General features: G+C 36.1%; 1 protein-coding gene across 1 annotated transcript in view; it reads left to right on the top strand.

Annotated features, from left to right (window-relative positions):
• LOC123825428 (phospholipid-transporting ATPase ABCA3-like) overlaps positions 1–20,058 on the top strand; it is a 137,546-nt gene that overhangs the window by 29,869 nt on the left and 87,619 nt on the right. Inside the window, 2 exon segments of the mRNA XM_045848812.1 lie at positions 9,752–9,933; positions 15,130–15,267. Coding sequence (XP_045704768.1) covers positions 9,752–9,933; positions 15,130–15,267 — 320 coding nt within the window.

Genomic DNA, 20,058 nt, shown 5'->3' on the forward strand with positions numbered 1-20,058 from the left:
TCTCTCTGATGGTTAATGATGTTGAGCATCTTATCATGTGTCTATGGGCCATCTGTACATCCTCCTTGCAGAATTGTCTGTTCAGATTGTGGGCCCATTTTTTACTTGGGTTGTTCGTCTTCCTGGTCTTGAGTCATATGAGTTCTTTACATATTTTGGAGATTAAACTCTTGTCTGATGTTTCATTGGCAAATATGTTCTCCCACAGAGTCAGTTCCCTTTTCAATTTGATGATAGTTTCTTTAGCCATGTAGAAGCTTTTAGGTTTCATATAGTCCCACTTGTTTATTTTTTCATGTATGTTCCTTAGCCTAGGCTACATATTGACAAAAATATTGCTATGTGAGATACCTGAAATTTTCCTGCCTATGTTTTCCTCTAGGAGTTTTATGGTGTCATGACTTATATTTATAAGTCTTTTATCCATTTTGAGTTTATTCTGTTACACAATATAAGTTGGTGATCTAGTTTCATTTATTTTGCATGTACCAGTCCAGTTGTACCAATACCATTTATTGAAGAGGCTATCTTTACTCCATTGTATGTTCATGCCCTCTTTGTTGAATATTAATTGACCATAGAGACTTAACTTTATTTCTGGGTTCTCTATTCTGTTCCACTGATCTATGTATCTATTCTTTGGCCAGTGCCAGACTGTTTTGATTGCAGTGTAGTATAGTTTTACTATAGTTTGATATCAGACATTGTGATCCCTCCTACATTTTTCTGCTTTGTAAACATTGTTGAAGCTATTTGGGGTCATTTTTGGGTCCACATAAATTTTTGAAATACTTGTTCTAGATTTGTGAAATATGCCATTGGTATTTTCACATGAATTGCACTGAATCTATAGATTGCTTTGGGTAGTATGCACATTTTAACTATGTTAATTCTTCCAGTGCATTAGCACAGTACATGTTTCCATTTACCATATTTTTCAGACTATAAGATGAACTTTTTAACCACATTTTTTGCTTTGAAATTTTTTTTCCTATTTTCCTCCTATAAAAACCTAGGTGTGTCTTATGGTATCGACCCCAGACACACCTATGTTTTAGAGGAGAAAAATAGTGGAAAAAATTTTGAAGCCAAATATGTGGTAAAAAAAAAAAAGTGCATCTTATAGTCTGAAAAATATGATATTTGTATCTTCCTTAATTTCTTTCTTCATTGTTCTAGTTTTCTGAATACAGGTCTTTTACCTCCTTGGTTAAATTTATTCCTAGGTATTTTACTTTTTTTGTTGCTATAGTAAATGGGATTTTTTTCTCTAGATTCTTTCTAGTTTTTCATTGTTGGCACACAAAAATAGCATCAATTTCTGAGTATTGTCTTTGTATGCCACTGTTTTACCAAATTCACTTATTAGGTTGAGTAGTTTTTGGTGGAGACTATAGGGTTTTCTATGTACACTATCATGTCACCTACTAATAATGATAATTTTACTTCCTCCTTTCTAATTTGGATGCCTTTTATTTCCTTTTCTTGTCTGATTGCTGTGGCTAGGACTTCCGGTACTATGTTGAATAACAGTGGTGAGAGAGGAAATCCTTATCTTGTTCCTGATCTGAAGGGGAAAGCTTTTAGTTTTTGTCCACTGAGTGTATTGTTAGCTGTAGATTTCTCATATATGGCTTTTATTATGTTGAGATATGCTCCTTCTACTCTCATTTTGCTATGTGTTTTATCATAAATTGGTGCTGGATTTTATCAAATGCTTTTGCAGCATCTATTGATATGATCATGTGATTTTTGTCCTTTGTTTTGTTTATGTGATATATTACATTTATTGATTTGTGAATGTTTTACCATCCTTGCATCCCCAGGATAAATCCCACTTGAACATAGTGTATGATCTTTTTAATGTATTTCTGAATCCAGATTGCTAGTATTTTGTTGAGGATTTTAGCACCTGTGTTCATCAGACATATTGGCCTGTAGTTTTCCTTCTTTGTTGTGTCTTTATCTGGTTTTGGAATTAGGATGATGCTGGACTCATAAAAAAAAAACTTTGGGAGTCTTCCCTCTTCTTGAATATTTTGGAATAGTGTGAGAAGCATAAGAGTTAGTTCTTCTTTAAATGTTTAGTGAAATTTGCCTGTGAAACCATCTGGTCCAGGGCTTTTGTGTGTCAGGAGTTTTTTTTATTTCTGCTTCAATTTTACTAGTTATTAGTCTGTTCAGGCTTTCTGCTTCTTCTTGATTCAGTTTTGGCAGATTTACTTACAGAAATTTGTCTATTTTCCCCAGGTTGTTTTATATTTTTGGCATATAGTTGTTCATAGTAATTTCTTACAATCCTTTGTATTTCTGTGGTTTCAGTTGTAACTTCTCTTTTGTTTCTGATTTTGTTTATTTAGGTCCTCACTCTGTTCTTGATCAGTCTGGTTAAAACTTTGTCAATTTTGTCTATCTTTTCAAAAAACCAGCTCCTTGATTCATTGATCCTTTGAATTGTTTTTTTAGTCTGTATGTTATTTAATTCTGCTCTGATCTTGATTATTTCCTTCCTTGTACTCATTCTGGGCTTTGTTTGGTGTGATTCATCCAGTTCTTTTAGAAGTAAGAAGTAATCTTTTAGATTACATTGTTCATTTGAGATTTTTCTGTCTAGTTTGGATAGGCCTGTGTTGCTATGAACTTCTCTCTCTGTACTGCCTTTGCTGTGTCCCATAGGTTTTGGGTTGCTGTGTGTTACTTTTCATTTATCTCTAGATAGTTTTTGCTTTCTTCCTTGATTTCATTGTTGACCCACTCATTATAAATAACATGTAATTCATTCTCCTTGTATTTGAATGTTTTTGAGTTTTTGCATTGACTTTGGTTTCTAGTTTCAAACCTTTATGATCTGAACACATGTTTGATATTATTTCACTTTTCTTGAAATTGAGTCTTGTTTTGTGTTCTACCATGTGGTCTATCTTTGTACATGCTCCCTGTGCATTTGAAAAGAATGTATATTTTGCTGCTTTGGGGTGAAAGGTTCTGCATATATCAATTAAGTCCATTTGATCTACAGTGTCATTCAGCACCACCATATCCTTGTTCGTTTTTTTGTTTGGAATATCTATCCATTGTTGACAGTGGGGTGTTAAAATCCTTTATGGTGACTGTGTTGTCAATATCTTTCTTGAAGTCCTCCAAGAATTTCTTTATATATTTAGGTGTTCCTATGTTGGATGCATAAGGTTTACAGATGTCATATCCTGTTGTTGGATTATTCCTTTAAGTATTATATAGTGACCTTCTTTTTCCTTTTTTATACCTTTTGTTTTGAAGTCTATTTTGTCTAACATAAGTACCGCAGCTTTCTTTTTATATTTTTTTGTTTGGAATATATTTTCTCTTTTTTTTAATGGAATAACTGTTTACTTTCTTTTTCTTTTTTTATTGTTCAATTAAATTGTTTTCATTTTCACTCTACCATGCCCCCTCCCCCATCCATCCCCATTTCCCACCCTGGAATTACCCCCACTTTGGCTTTGTCCATGTGTCCATGTTTCTTGATGGCCCTTCTCCTATTATCCCCATTATCCCTCTCCCCCCTCCTCTCTGGTTACTGTCAGTTTGTTCTTTATTTCAATGTCTCTGTCTGTATTTTGCTTCCTTGTTTTGTTTTTTGTTGCTGTTGTTGTTGATTATGTTCCACTTATAGGTGAGACCATATGGTATTTCTATTTCACCACCTAGCTTATTTCACTTAACATAATGCTTTCCAGTTCCATCTATCTTGTTGTTAAGGTTAGGAGTTCCTTCATTCTTTTGCTGTGTACTATTCCATTGTGTAAATATACTACAGTTTTTTGACCCACTCATTTACTGATGGGCATTTAGGTTGCTTCCAGCCCTTGACTGTTGTAAATTATGCTGCTGTGAACATTGGCATGCAGAGGTTCATTTGAACTAGTGTTTCAGGATCCTTAGTGTATAATCCCAGCAGTAGTATTGCTGGATTAAGAGGCAATTCCACTTTTAGTTTTTTGAGGAAACTCCATACTGTTTTCCATAGTTGCTAGACCAGTCTACATCATATTTTCCATCCCTTCACTTTCAACTTGTATAGGTCTTTTGTTTTGAGGTGGGTCCCTTGTAAACAGTATATATGCAGGTCTTTCTTCTCCTTTTTATACCATCCCTTTAACATCTCTTGTAGTGCTGGCATGGTGGAGATGTAGTCTTTTATCATTTTGTTGTCTGGGAAGCTCACTGCTTCACCTTCCAATTTAAATGAGAGCCTTACTGGATAGAGTAGTCTTGGTTGCAGGTCCTTATTATTTATTATCTGGAATATTTCATGGCAAATCCTTCCAGCTTATAGTGTTTCTGTTAATAAATCTGTTGATAGTCTTATTGCAGCTCCATTGTATGTTGCTTGCTGTTTTCCCTTTCTGCCTTTAAGGGTCTCTGTTTGTCTTTAGATTTTGCCATTTTAATTATGTGTCTTGGAGTAGGCCTCTTTGTGTTCATCTTGAATGGGGCCCTCTGTGCTTCCTGAATTGTGTGACTTTTTCCCTCACGAAGTTAGGGAAGTCTTCAGTCATTATTTTTTCAAACAGGTTTTCTATCCCTTTCTCCTTTTCTTCTCCTTCTCATATTCCTATAATGTGAATATTGTTACATTTCATGTTTCCTGAAACTCCCTTAAATGATACTCATTTTTTGAGCCTTATTTTGCTTTTTCTGCCTGGGTATTTCTTTATACCTTGTCTTTCAGCTCATTGATTCAGTCTTCTGCTTCATCCAGCCTGCTTGTAATTCCTTCTGTTGTATTTTTCATTTCAGATATTGTATTCTCCATTTCTTTCTGGTTCTTGTTCATAGTTTCTGTCCTTTTTCGTGCTGCTATCATTCCCACTAAGTTCCTTGTAATTCTCGCTGAGTACCTAAGCATTCTTATAACCATTACTCTGAATTCTATGTCTGATAGACTGCTTGCCTTAATTTCATGTAGCTCTTTCTCTGGGAATTTCTCCTTTCCTTTCAATTGTGGTTATGTCTCCCCATTTTATGTGACTCTTTTTGTTTGTTTCTGCATCTCAAGTTTCTCTGCTTTGCCTCTCTGTCTTTGTGGGAAGGGCTTCTGTGGTAGGAGTTCTGTGGGACTCAGTGGTGCAAGCTGTTTGATCTCCCAATCTGGATGCTGTAGAGTTGCCCTTTTTTCTGTTTATGTGGGTTTTCTTGTTGTACTTGGGCTTTGATTATTGGTGGCCCATTCATTGGTGAGATCTCCCCTCCAGCCGGCTGACTGGGAGTCACAATTCCTACCATGTTTTGTGTGCTGTTGTACAGGTGGTTTTTTTTTACTAAGCAATATTACCAGAAAACCAGACCCACACCAGCATAAACAACCCCCTACACATCAGCAATATCAACAGAAATTGAGCAAATATATTTTTTAAGATTTTATTTATTTATTTACTTATCTTTAGAGAGAGGGGGAGAAAGGGAGAAAGAGATGGAAAGCAACATCGATGTGTTTTTACCTCTTGCACACCCCATACTGGGGACCTGGCCCACAACCCAGGCACATGCCCTGACAGGGAATCAAATCAGCCATCCTTTGTTCACAGGCTGGCACTCAGTCCACTAAGCCACACCAGCCAGGGCTGAGCAAAGACTACTAAAGGTGCATAGAGCTTAAGAATATTCTAAGATAGGAAAAAAAGAAATATGAGATGACTAAAGGATAGAAAATTGATTTTAAGTTGGAAGAGGGAAGAGAAATAATAAGAGGAAGGAACAGAAATAAGGCAAAGAAAGGGAGGGAATAATATTTAAAATGTAAGTAAAACAGGGAAGGGTGACTGCAAAATAGATTAATAAAAAGAAAGAGTATACTCTGGGGGTTGAAATAAAATTAAAAAGGTAGTGAATCAAAGGGAACAATATTATAGGAAAATGACAGCAGGGTAAATAACTATGGCAGCTGAGCAAAGATTAATAGAGATGGAAAGGGAGTAAGAATATTATACAAAAAAGAGAATATGAGATGTCTACAGTAAAGAAAAATGATTTTGGGAGTATAGAGAGAGGAAAAATAATAAAAGGAATAAAATCCCAGCTAAGAGAAAAAATAAATAAAGTTCCCAACTCAAATAAACAAAGGCAAAAGTAAGGCAAAATGAAGTAAGACAGGGGGAGTGTAACCTATGAGATTTTAAGTACCAAAAAGTAGAGAACAAATAGGAATATCATTGAAGAAGAACAGCAATAACCATAATATCCACACCAAACAAGCCACAATTTATAAAGGTGGAATGGAAGTAAGAATATTAAAAGAGGGAGATAAAGAATGTGAAGTGACTAAAGGAAGCAGGAATGCTTTTGAGAGGATAGAGGAAAGAGAAATAGTAAGAGTAAGGAATAGGAACAAAGCATAGCATTGGGTAAAATAAAATTTATTATGAAAATAAGAAAGGGCAGGAAGAAGGCAAAATAGAGGAAGACAAGGGAAAGGTGCAATGTGAGATTTGAAATAACAATACAATAAAATAATATAAAATCTGAATAAAAAATAAAAGAAAGAATAGTGAATTAGTTGGAATACAGTTAAAGAAGATTTATTAAAAGGCTATGTGAAAGGAAAAAACATGAAAATTCTAAAGAAGAGGAAGTTGAAATTCCCCTCAGCCATTTGGTGTGTGCCTTTTGACTTCAATTTCTGGATCTGCCTCTGGTTATTTTTATCAGGTCCAGGGGTGAGTGGTGCAACTTCCAGCACCACTGTTTGTATTACCCTTACCTGCCTCTAGAGGGAACTACTGTGCAACTGGAAGGGTGTGTCCCCTAGATCTGCCCTGGGAGGCACTTTTCAGTCTTCTGGGAAAATTGTGTTTGTGTTTCCCCTGCCCCTGCAACCCTCGTCTCGGTGTGTCCCAGCTTATTTCCAATAATGTATAATTTCTGATTAATTAGCTGTCAATTTCATGCTGGAGAGGTAATATGTATGAGAGGGTCAGCTCTCTCCTGCTTGGTATTGACTGCAGCTCTATGTTCGAGCAGAGGCTGGTCCAAGCCCTGATTCCCTCTTGCTGCACTGCTTTCTGATCTCCCTGTTTTGTTGGTTTCAGTGAAATAGGGCCTTAGGAGCCAGTGCATTTTGTCTCCATGATAGTTCAAATGGGCCCTTTAGGTGTTCCTCTTGCGGTCTCTCTCACAGAAATGCACCCTGCAGGGTTCTTGAGTCTGACCTGCCTCTTTACCAGATCCTCCCAATCCTGTAGAAGCTGGGGGCTGGGTGGGACCTTCCCTTCCCAGAGGTTCCATCTCCACTGCAGCAAAGGGGGAACTCTGTCTGGCTTTAAATAATCTCAGGTGCACCACTCCCGCCATTTCAGTTCCCAGCACCCTGCCCTCACAGCAGACAGAGGCCCACACTCTCCACTCTGCACAGCCTCTTCTCCACTACCAGCTGCGCCAGGCTGGAGTGGAGAAATCCTGTCGCCGGTAAGGGGATGTACCATTCTGACCAATCTGCTCAGCTTCACTGAGTGGGAGCAAACCATGCTCAGTCCTATCCCCTTGCTAGCAGGGTAGCTGCACACAGGATCCCTGCCCAGTATACCTCATCTCCCCTTTTAAAAAGTCTCTCTGGATACCCCCGCTGCAGCACTGAGTCACTGTCCGACTTTCTGTCCATGCCACCTCTCCAAAAATTCAAGAGTCTCTCAAAGTCATGTCTGGCGGTGACCAGCCTCCTCCACCCTACTCCACCACCCCCACCCCCCCCCCACCCCCCCCCCCCCCCCCCCCCGCCGCCACCACCACCACGCCCCCTCCTTCCCAGATAGTATCCCTCTCTCTTCTCTGGCACTCTCCTGGTTGGCATTTGCTGCTGCATCTGTGGGTATGCTGGTCACTATGTGTGTATGTGTAGCCTGGATCTCCCCAACTTTGTGAATCCAAGTCACTTCCCATCTGGGTCTGGGATTCCCTGCCCTGGGAGGGGAAGGAACCACAAAGCTGTGATTTCTGACCAGGCTCTTCACAGCCGCAGGTTCCAAGCATGAGGTTTTTCTCCTTCCACCTATAGTATCTCCTTACCACCACTGTGAAGCATCTTCTATACTTCTTGGCTTTCATACTGCATATCAAGTAAGATTCCTTTGAATGTTCAGTTTATTTTTTGGAAGATCAGCCAAGTGTCCAAGTTCGATGCAAGAGCAAGTGCACTCAGCTTCCACCTACTTGGCCACCATATTCATTCTCTCAATAATTTTATAACTTCTTTTAAAATTTATATATTTTTATTTTAACATTTGCAATAAGTATGGTGTTGATACTTCTGTTTGTTATGAGGTAAGAGCTTGTTTATTTTCAATATGAAAATTAAGCTATTACCATCATTTATTAGATTGTTCTCTACTGGTTTCTAATTGCACTTTTGTTTTACATCAAGATTCCATATATGCATGGATCTCTTTCTGGTGATCTTTTCTATTTTATTGATCTTTTTTAGTCTATTTTGGTGTCAGTACCACAATGTTTTTACCCATTATTGCTTTATAACAAATCTTAATATCTGTTAGTCTTGTACCTATACCTTGTTCTTTAGTTACTCATGTCACTTTCTTCTCCACTTGAATTTTAGATCACTTTGTCAAATCCTATGAAAAATCTTGTTGGGATTTAATGAGAATCTTATTGCAGTTACTGATGGATGAGAAGAATTGAGGATAATAAATTTTCTCATCTGTAAACAAAAGTCTACTTCCAATGAGTAACCAGTTAGAATATACATATGATTTCTTTATGGATATTTGTATCAGTCTTGCTTGTATATGAAACATTAAAAATTCATTAGAATTTATCAGGATATTCTGGGATTTTCATTGGCTTACTCTGCAAGAGGATGTACAATTTTAGTTTTCTAATCAACGTACTTTTTATCAGATTATTTTTATTTAGTTATTGTGTCTTTCCTGTATTATTTTCTCTTTCAGGAACTCCTACTGTGTTTGGGTGGAGAATTTCTCAAGTTATGGTAGGCTTTCTGAAATTTATATTCTACCTTTTTTTTCTGTGGTTGCTAATTTGCTGTTCACTGCTTCAAAATGGCTTTCATTTTGACAGTTGTAGCTTCCTTAAAGACACAGTGTTCATGAATGTTCTTCTGATGGTATCAGTCTACAGGAAATGGAGGGCTCATATTGAAGAAAGGACCAGTTACATGGGTCATTGTTATCTTTATATCTTGCCTCTTTGAATTAGTTTACTGAAAGCCCTGGTGATTTTTCAGTTGTGCTACCCTCTGTCTGGAAATAGAGGAATTAAAAGAATAAAGGATTACTTGATTTCTTGCAATGACTTCCCTTTTCCCTTTTCCTCAGTACTATATCTAAACAAAATTTCTTTTTCTCTTCTGCTTGGTAGTCAGCATCAATATATAGTGTTATTGAAGAGTTTTCTAAATTTGTATATCTTGATGGTTATTTTGGTGGGAATTTAGCATGAAGGATAAAGTGAAAGGATAGGATCTAAAAGATCTGCTTTTTTCTTGACATTTTTGTTATTGTTTATTTTTATTTCAATTGCTGACTTTGTCTCAGTAATTTCTATTTATTTATGTAGATTTTTGAAGGGAGCAGAGAAGAAAGCAATGTCATTACATATTCCATTATTTTCTTAGATGACCTACATACTAAGGGTATCAACATATAGATAATCCACAAAAATTTACAGTGTAAACATTTTTTTTTGCTGTTTTTACTGCAGAGCTTACATATGTGGTAAATATTTCTTTTTATTTCAGAAATTGGTGTCAAGTGGGATAACCTTTGGACACCAGCCAACCTTGAGGATAACCTCATATTTGGCTATATGATGGGAATGCTTTTAGTTGATGCTTTCTTATATGGCCTTGTGACCTGGTATGTAGAAACTGTCTTTCCAGGACAGTATGGCGTGTCCCAACCATGGTACTTTTTTCTTATGGTGAGTACTAATGCTGCTGTTACTATGAAAGGTCATAGTTCTTATTTCATGACATTTAGAATCTAATCATAAGGTCAGGTACAGAATCATTTTTATTTGTATATCGACCATACTAAAATGCCCATTTCATGATACACATTAAAGCATTCTACATATATAAATGCATATACCTATAGATAAGACACTGAAACCTCATACATTAAAAATTATGAGTATCAAAACCCTTCTTCAGTCAAGTGATACATAGTGTATTTGATTGAAGAATAAAAATACCTAAAAGTCTCTGCAAAACTTGTTCCCAACTAACTTATTGTGTTAGTTTCTTAGACACTAGTGAGGAGAACATTAACTATTTCCTATGTCTGTGTTCTCACCACCTGCTTCTTTTCAATCGCTAGACCGATGTACTTAGAGTAGAACATCTGCATTTTTCCCACCATGTTATGCCCCCTGACCATTACTGGATTATGATACAAAGAAGATGCGTTGACCAAGTGTAATAAAATGCATTGGTCATGATCTCACATTTTAGTAATTCCATTGTGTTCCTACTTCTTGAATACTAGCATTTTAAAAGAGTTTTTGCTTCTTAACTCTGGAGATTCAAATCATACACAAATTTGCTGCAAAATATAACTCTTGAAAGTATGCTGTAACTTTCTCCATCTCACAAAGTAAACTAAGCCAAAATGTTTTCAAGTTCTTATCATGCCTCATTTCTGTTTTTCACATTTAAATTGTAATTCAGTTGAAATTCATGTAACTTAAAATTGATGATTTTAAAGTGAGCAATTCATCATCATTTAGTATATTTACAATGTACATGCACATATCTAGTTCCAAAGTATTTTCATTACTCAAAAATAAAACCCTGTATCAATTAAGAAGTCACATTTTTTTTCTATTTTAAGCCTCTAGCAACCACTGATCAATCAGCTTTCTTATATGGATTTACCTGTTCAAAATATTTCATATAACAGAATCATACAATATATGGCCATTTGTGTTTGGCTTCTTTCACTGAACATAATGTTTTGAGGTTTCTCCATGTTATAGTATATATCAGTACTTTATTCCTTTAGATGCTGAATAATATTCCATTTTATTGAAAATATTCCATTTTATGTATATAAAATATCCTTTATCTATTAATCTGTGGTTGACATATAGGACATCTTTTGCCTATTTGAATAATTCTGCTATGAATATTTCTGTACAAGTATTTGTTTGAATACCTGTTTCAGTTCTTTTGGGAAAATACTGAGGAATAGAATCACTAGTTCATATGGAAATTCTATGTTTCATATTTCAGGAACCACAAAACTGTTTATCACAGTGGCTGCACCAGTTTGCATTCCCACAAGCAATATATACCAGGGCTCCAATTTCTACACATCCTCACAAACACTTATTATTGTTCTTTTTTTAAGATTTTATTTATTTATTTTTAGAGAGGGAAGGGAGGGAGGGACGGAGGAAGAGAGAGAGAGAGAGAGAGAGAGAGAGGAGAGAGGAGAGAAACATCAATGTGCGATTGCTGGGGGCTGTGGCCTGCAACCCAGGCATGTGCCCTGACTGGGAATCGAACATGCAATGCTTTGATTCGCAGCCTGTGCTCAATCCACTGAGCTACGCCAGCCAGGGCTTATTATTGTTCTTTTTTATTATAGCCATTTTTGTGGGTCTGAAATGGCATCTTGTGGTTTTGACTTGCATTTCTCAAATGACAAATGATGCTGAGATCTCATCATGTATTTGTTGGCCATATGTAAATATTCTTTAAAGAAATGTCTGTTCAGTCCTGTGCCCATTTTTGTAATTGGGTTGTTTGTCTTACACTAGACCCAGGTATATGATTTGTAAATGTTTTCTTCCATTCTGTGAGCTGTTTTTTCATTCTCTTCATAGTGTTCTTGCACTATCTCTTGATTTGTTCATACACAAATCTTCACATCTTTGTTAAATCTAGTTAATCATGTTTTTGGTTGCCTGTGAACTTGGTATTGTATCTAAAGATCAACTGTCAAATCCAAGGTCATAAAGATTTACTTGTATGTTTTCTTCTAACAGTTTGCTGGTTTTATATTTTATATACTTGATATAAAACCTTGATCAACTTTGAGTTAATTTTTATAGAGTATGAGGTATAGATCCAACTTCATTCTTTGGCATGTGAATATCTGATTGTGCCAAATCCACTCTTTGAAAAGACCATTATTTCCCCATTTAATGGTTTTAGCACCCTGCATGAAAATCAGTTGGCCATGGATGTATGGGTTTATTTCTGACCTTTCAATTTTATTTCAGTGCCCTGTATGTCTATCCTTAAACCAGTATCACATTGTTTTGATTACTGCAGTTTTAATAACAATTTGAAATCTGGAAGTGTGAGTCCTCTAACTTTATTCTTCTTTTTCAAGATTGTTTTGACTATTAGAGGGCCCATGCAGCTCCATATAAACATGAGAATCATCTTTTTATTTCTGCAAAAATGGCCATTGGAATTTTTTAACTGTATTTTATTGATTATGCTACTACTGTTGTCCCATTTTTTCTCCTCTTTATCCCCCCTATGCCTTGTAGCCCCAACCTCCTGCATTCCCCTCCCCCCACTTAGTTCATGTCATATAAGTTCCTTGGCTTCTCTATTTCCCATACTATTCTTAACCTACCCTCATCTATTTTATGCCTGTCAATTATGTTTCTTATCCCTTGTACCTTCCTCACCCATTTTTCCCCTCCCCCTCCCCATTGATTACCCTCCATGTGATCTCTATTTCAATGATTCTGTTCCTATTCTAGTTGTTTGCTTAGTTTTAGTTTTTGTTTTTTAGGTTCAGTTGTTGATGGTTGTGAGTTTGTTGTCATTTTACTGTTCATATTTTTTTATCTTCTTTTTCTTAGATAAGTCTCTTTAACATTTCATATAATAAGGGCTTGACAATGATGAACTCCTTTAAATTGAGCTTATTGGGGAAGCACATTAGCTGCCCTTTCATTCGAAATAGTAGCTTTGCTGGATAGAGTAATCTTGGGCATAGGTCCTTGCCTTTCATAACTTTGAATACTTCTTCCCAACCCCTTCTTGCCTGTAATATTTCTTTTGAGAAATCACCTGATAGTCTTATGGGCACTCCTTTGTAGGTAACTCTCTCCTTTCTTCTTGATGCTTTTAAGATTCTCTCTTTATCATTAATCTTGGATATCTTAATGATGATATGCCTTGGTGCGTTCCTCCTTGGGTCCAATTTCTTTGGGATTCTCTGGGCTTCCTGGATTTCCTGGAAGTCTATTTCCTTCACCAGATTGGGAAAATTTTCTTTCATTATTTGTTTAAATAAGTTTTCAGTTTTTTTTCTTCTTCTTCTCGCAGTCCTATGAATTGGTTCTTGGAATATTTATAGTTGTCCTAGAGGTTCCTAAGCCTCTCCTAATTTGAATTCTTGTTTCTTCATTCTGTTCTAGTTGAATGTTTATTTCTTCCTTTTATTCTAAATCGTTGATTTGAGTCCCACTTTCCTTCACTGTTGCCTCCCTGTATATTTTGCTTTATTTCACTTTGGGTAGCCTTCCTTTCTTCTTCATTTTGCAAGAAAGCTCAATCAATTCTGTGAGCATCCTGATTACCAGTGTTTTGAACTCTGCATCAAATAGATTGTCTAACTCCTCATTGGTTACCACTTTTTCTGGAGCTTTGATGTGTTCTTTCATCTGGGCCATATTTCTTTGTCTCAGTATACCAATCTAGATGAATGTTTCTTTAATCCTTGGTTGTCAGAGTTGCATGCAGTTTGCTATTCTGGCAGTTCTGGTTATTTTTTGTGTTTAAATTGGTTGTTATCCTTCTTTTGGTTGTGTGAGGAAGCAAAGCATTTCTACCTGTAACTCCATCTTAGCTGAAACTCTCAGCACTTGAAGTTTTATAAAGATTACACTGAGTATGTTGATTACTTTAAATATTATTTCCATATGAAAGATAATATATTTAAGTCTATGTACTTTATATATTTATGTCTTCTTTAAATTGTTTAAGCAAGGTTTTATAGTATTTAGTGTATAAGTATTTATTTTTTTATTTTTTTATTGCTGTTCAAGTACAGTTGTCTCCATTTTCTCCCCACCATTCCTTCCCACCCCACCCATTCCCACCTCCCACCCTCCACCTACCCTCCTTAGACTTTGTCCATATGTTGGTTAATGTTATTCCCAACTATTTTACTCTTTTGGATGCTATTTTGAATGAAATTGTTAATTTTCTTTTTGTATTTTTCAGTGCTGGTATATAAAAACACAGTGGATTTTTGCATGTTACTTTTGTACTTTGTTGAATTTTTTTATTAGCTCTGGTAACATGTGTATGGGGGGGATTCTTTGGGCTTTTTTATATGTAGAAATACTTGTATTATGTCATCTTCAAATATAGTTTTACTTATTCTTTTCCAATTTGGGTGTCTTTTATTTCTTTTTCTTGCCTTGTTGTTCTGGCTAAAATTCACAGTGCAGTGGTGAATGGTAGGGATAAAAGCAGATATTCTTTTAAAGGAAAAGCTTTCAGTCTTTCACCATTGAGTATGATGTTAGGTGTGCATTTTTCATATATGCCCTTTGTCATTTTTAGAAAGTTCTCTTTTATTTCTAGTTTTCTGTTTATTTTTATCACAAAACACTTTGTAAAAGGTTTATTTGCATCAGTTGAAATGATTATGTAGCCTATCCCATTTGTTCTATTAATGTGATATATTACATTGATTGGTTTTCATATGTTGAACCACCACTGCATTCCTGGGATTATTCGCACTTGATCATGATTTATGATCTTTTTGATATGCTATTGGATTCATATGCTAGATTTTGGTTGAAGATTTGCCATCTCTATTCATAAGGGATATTGGTTTGTAGTTTCTTTCTTCATGATTTCTTTGTCTGGCTTTGGTGTCAAAGTAATGCTAAGTTCATAAAATTAGTTAGGAAGTATTTCCTCTTCTTATACTTTTTGGAAGGCTTTAGTAAGAATTCATGTTGATCTTGTTTAAATGTTTGGTAGAATTCAACAGTGAAGCCATCTGGTCCAGCACTTTTCTTTGTAGGGAGGTTTGGATCCCTGATTCATTTCCTTTACTTGTTATAGGCTGTTCAGTTAGAGTGCTTCACTTCTTAATACTTCTTTTGGTAATTACTTTTTGGCTTTCTTTTTAGCATTCATACTGGTATGGTCATCCAAGAATTAGAAGGAAAAGGGAAGAAATGAAAGGCTGTGGAAGAACTCAAAACAAATATTATGAGGCTGAATCAACTAGCTTGGTGGCAGGTATCCAGATCGAACACTTACACAAGGTATTATTTCAAAGGGAAAACCTTTTATCAGTACCTGCCCAGAAATCCTGGGCAGGCCAGTTGGTGGGGATAATGGACAGGATAGATGGCAGCATCCATGGATGAGCCAGCTCATCCATGGATTCATGTGTGGGCCAGATACTTTCATCCACAGACAAACAGTCCTGGTGCCAAATTCTGCAGATGTTTGGGCAGGATGCATTGACATGCCTGATGCCACAGGTGAGACTGGTGACTTTACTTCTCTTTTAGTTAATGTCTACCTGGTATATTTTCCCCATTTTTTTTACTATTAACCTATTTGTATCTTTATAATTGAAGAACATTTTTGTATAATTGCTGCTTTTTAATTGAGGTGTTTGGGCCATTCACATTTTTTTCTTTTTCTTTTTCTTTTGGTTGTTATGGATGTTTACTTCCCTTTTATTACTAATTAATCTCAAAATTAAAATAATTATAAACTACGTTTAATTTTACTTTATTTTTATTGACACTATTACAGGTGTCTGCATTCCCTGCCCCCACTATCACACTATTTTTCCTCAGCCCATCACCACACCATTACATATATATATGGATAATATATATATATTCTTTGACTAATCCCTCCAATTCTTTCATCCACTCCCCCCTCTCCACTCCCCTCTGACAGCTGTCAGTCTTTTCTATGTATCTGTGCTTCTGTTTCTATTTTGTTGGTCAGTTTATTTTATTCATTAGATTCCACAGATAAGTGAGATCACATGGTATTTGTCTTTCTCTGACTGGCCTATTTCACTTAGTATAATAATCTCCTGTTCCATACATGCTGTCCCAAAATGTAAGAGTTACTCTTTTTTTACTGCCTTGTAGTATCCCATTCTATAAATATACCACATCTTTTTTATCCACTCATTTACTGATGGGCACTTGGGCTATTTCCAGATCTTTGCTGTTGTAAAAAATGCTGCTATGAACATAGGGGTTGCATATGTTTTTTCAAACTGGTGTTTCAGGATTCTTAGAATATATTCCCAGAAGTGGAATCTCTGGGTCAAAAGGCAATTCTATTTTTATTTTTTTTTGAAAAATGTCCATTCTCTTTTCCACAATGGCTGTACCAGTCTGCATTTTCACCAACAGTCTATAAGGGATGCCTTTTCTCCACATGCTCACCAGCACTTATTGTTGATTTCTTGATGGTAGCCATATGACAGATATAAGGTGATATCTTATTATGGTTTTAATTTGTATCTCTCTGATAATTAGTGATGTGCATATTTTCATATGTCTATTAATTATCTGTATGTTCTCTTGGGAGAAGTGTCTATTCAGGTCCTCTGACCATTTATTAATTCAATTTTTGTCTTTTTGTGTTGAGTTATATAAGTTCTTTACATATTTTGGAAATTAACCCCTCATCAGATGTATCAATGGTGAATATACAGTAGGTTCCCTTTTCATTTAGTTGATGGTTTAGTTTGCTGTGCAGAAGCTTTTAAGTTTGATGTAGTTTTATTTGTTTATTTTCCCCTTTATATTTTTTGCCCTAGGAGACATGTTGGCAAAATGTTGCTATGAGAGATATCTGAAATTTTAGTGCCTGTGTTGTCTTCTACAATTTTAATGATTTCATGACTTCCATTTGTCCTTATTCATTTTGAGTTTATTCTTGTGTTTTGTGTAAGTTGGTGGTCTAGTTTCATTTCTTTGCATGTGCCTGTCCAATTTTCCCAACAACTGTTAGTGAAGACTGTGTTTACCCCATTGTATACTCTTACCTTTTTTGTCAAATATTAATTGACCATATAGGTGTTGCTTAATTTCTGGGCTTACTGTTCTTTTCCATTGATCTATGTGCCTTTTCTTATGCCAGTACCAGTCTATTTTGATTACAATGGCCTTGTAGTATAGTTTGATATAAGATACTGTGATACCTCCAAATTTGTTCTTCTTTTTCAAGATTGCTGAGGCTATTTGCAGTCTCTTTGTTTTATATAAATTTTTGGAATATTTGTTCTAGTCCTGTGAAATATGCCATTGGTATTTTAATAGAAAGTGCATTGAATCTATAGATTGCTTTGGGTAGTATATCTTTTCTCTTGAAATATAGAATTTTATTTAGAAACTCTTTAAAGTAGAAAAACACTTTCAAGAAAGACCAGGTGGAAAATGGATTGCCAGCAAAATGGAATTTTAAGTCAACAGAAGTTGAAAAGGCCACAAAAGAGAAATAGTACTGCTGTTATTTAAACAATGGCTAGTTACTTGCATTTTTGGCATTGTTACCATCCAAATCTGGATTTTACTCTGAATTTCACAAAGAGCATGCACTACACAACAATTTCTCATAAAACTCCTGCTTTCTACACATATTTTAGGACAAACTACCACCAGAAACAAATCAGTACAAATACCTAAGGAGCTGAATAATCTCAGTAGTAGGTGACACACATTTTGCAGAGTTCAAAGGAACTAAATAGACTGTGAGCAAACAAATGAGGGAGTGCTAAGGAATGAAATATTTTAAATATTAATAATTAATTCAGAAATGGTACTGTATTTTCTGCAAAATAAAATTAGCATTTAATATACCCTAAGAATCCTGAATCATCAATGCAGAAGAACTTATTCACCCATATGTTCATAGTGGCACTATTTACAATAGCCAAATGCTGGAAAAGCTAAGTGCCCATCAGTAAATGATTGGGTCAAAAACCTGTGGAACATCTACACAATGGAATACTACACAGCAGAAAGAAAGAAGGAAGTCCTACCTTTTGTGGCAGCATGGATGGAGCTATAGAATATTATGCTAAGTAAAATAAGCCAGTCAGTGAAAGACAAATACTATGTCATCTCACCTCTAAGAGGAATCCAATGAGCAATAAACTAACAAACAAAATAGAACCGTAGGCATGGAAACATGGAACAGATTGAAAGATTGACAGAGGGGAGGGAGAGGGAAATAATGATGGAAATAAGGAGAAAGGACTAGACAAAGAACATGTGTGATTGACCCATGGGCATGGACAACAGTGTAGGATTGACTGTGGGAGTGGGAGATGGGATGGGCAGAGGAGGGCAAAGGGGGGAAAATTGAGACAACTTTAATAGAATAACAATAAAAATGATTTTAAAATGACATGCCAATGAATTTTATTTCCAAAGAGAAATACTCTGGCAAAGTATTCTGTTAGTAGTGGAGGGCTGTGCACAGCAGGTACCCAAAACACCCAATCTTGCAAATCCCAAGGTAACATTGGCCTTCACTCATCACTCTTTTTGTCAGAGGCACAAAAAGGACTTGCAGAATAATCACCTGCTGGCTGAACTTCCACTCTAAGCAGCAAACATTTTTTTACTGATGAGCTATTTTATTTTATTTTTTAGTAGAGATTTTATTTTATTTTATTTTTTAAATTACTTCATTGTTGTTCAGTTACAGTTGTCTGCATTTCCTCCTCACCAATTACCCCTCCCAGCCAGACCCACCTTGCTCCCTTGCTTCCACCCTCCCCCTTGGTTTTGTTCCATGTATCCTTTATAGTAGTTCCTGAAAACCCTTCTCCCCACTGTCCCTTCCCCTTACTCCTCTGGCTATTGTTAGATTGTTCTTAATTTCAGTGTCTCTGGCTTGAACACACACTTCTCCAAGGAGGACATACAGAGGGTCCAGAGACATATGAAAAGATGCTCATCATCACTAGCCATCAGAGAAATGCAAATTAAAACCATGATGAGATACCACCTCACACCAGTCAGAATGGCCATCATAAACAAATCAACAAACAAGTGTTGGAGAGGATGAGGAGAAAAGGGAACCCTAGTGCACTGTTGGTGGGAATGCAAACTGGTGCAGCCACTGTGGAAAACAGTATGGAATTTCCTCAGAAAACTAAAAATGGAACTGCCTTTTGACCCAGCAATTCCACTGCTGGGATCATACCCCAAGAGCCCTGATACACCAATCCAAAGAATTATGCACCCCAGTGTTCTTAGCAGCACAATTTGCAATAGCCAAGTGCTGAAAGAAACCTAAGTGCCCATCAGTAAATGAACGGATCAACAAACTATGGTACATTTACACAGTGGAATTCTATGCAGCAGAGAGAAAGAAGAAGCTCCTACCCTCTAAGCAGCAAACTTTAAGGAGCCATAAAGGAGTCTTCAGTGGGCAAAGGAAGAAGAGATATATGTTAAATATAAACTTAAAAGACAGTAAAATGGGACACAGCCCCATTCAATTCCCAAAAATGTGGGCAAGTCCCCAAAAGTTGTTTTTAGATTTAAAAACTGAACCCACCTCATTTCCCAAAAAACATAATACATAGAAATTTAGGGGTAATTGGAAAAATCATTAGAGAAATGTTCAATGCAAATCAAGCTATTCAACTCAAACATCTCGGGGTTCAAACGCACCTTCTATTCATTCAGCAAACAATGTCTCTTTCTTTTTAGCAGAGTTGCATTTGGTCAAAGACACCAAATGGTTTTACAGAGCAAGTTTTTAAACTTTCATTCCAGGCCAAGGTTATGAAGATTAAGGCATCCCTACAAGGCCTGTGATCAGCAGGTTCCAAAGTTCCAAGGTTTGGTCTTTCCTTCCCAGATACAATGACAACACACAAACTCTCCTGTCAGGTTACATTTCATACTTTGAACTATGGAAGCATATTTTAAATACTCTAAAGGCATTTATTTATTAAAACATTCTCTGCCAAGATTTCACATTAACTTAAAATTCAAATCAGTCTTTACTGCAGCATATCACATAAAAACACTTTCTCCATCACTTAGTGTTATCAGCAT

The sequence above is a fragment of the Phyllostomus hastatus genome, unplaced genomic scaffold (assembly GCF_019186645.2).
Source record: "Phyllostomus hastatus isolate PE091 unplaced genomic scaffold, TTU_PhHast_1.1 phas_contig_64, whole genome shotgun sequence".
Taxonomy (NCBI): Eukaryota; Metazoa; Chordata; class Mammalia; order Chiroptera; family Phyllostomidae; genus Phyllostomus; species Phyllostomus hastatus.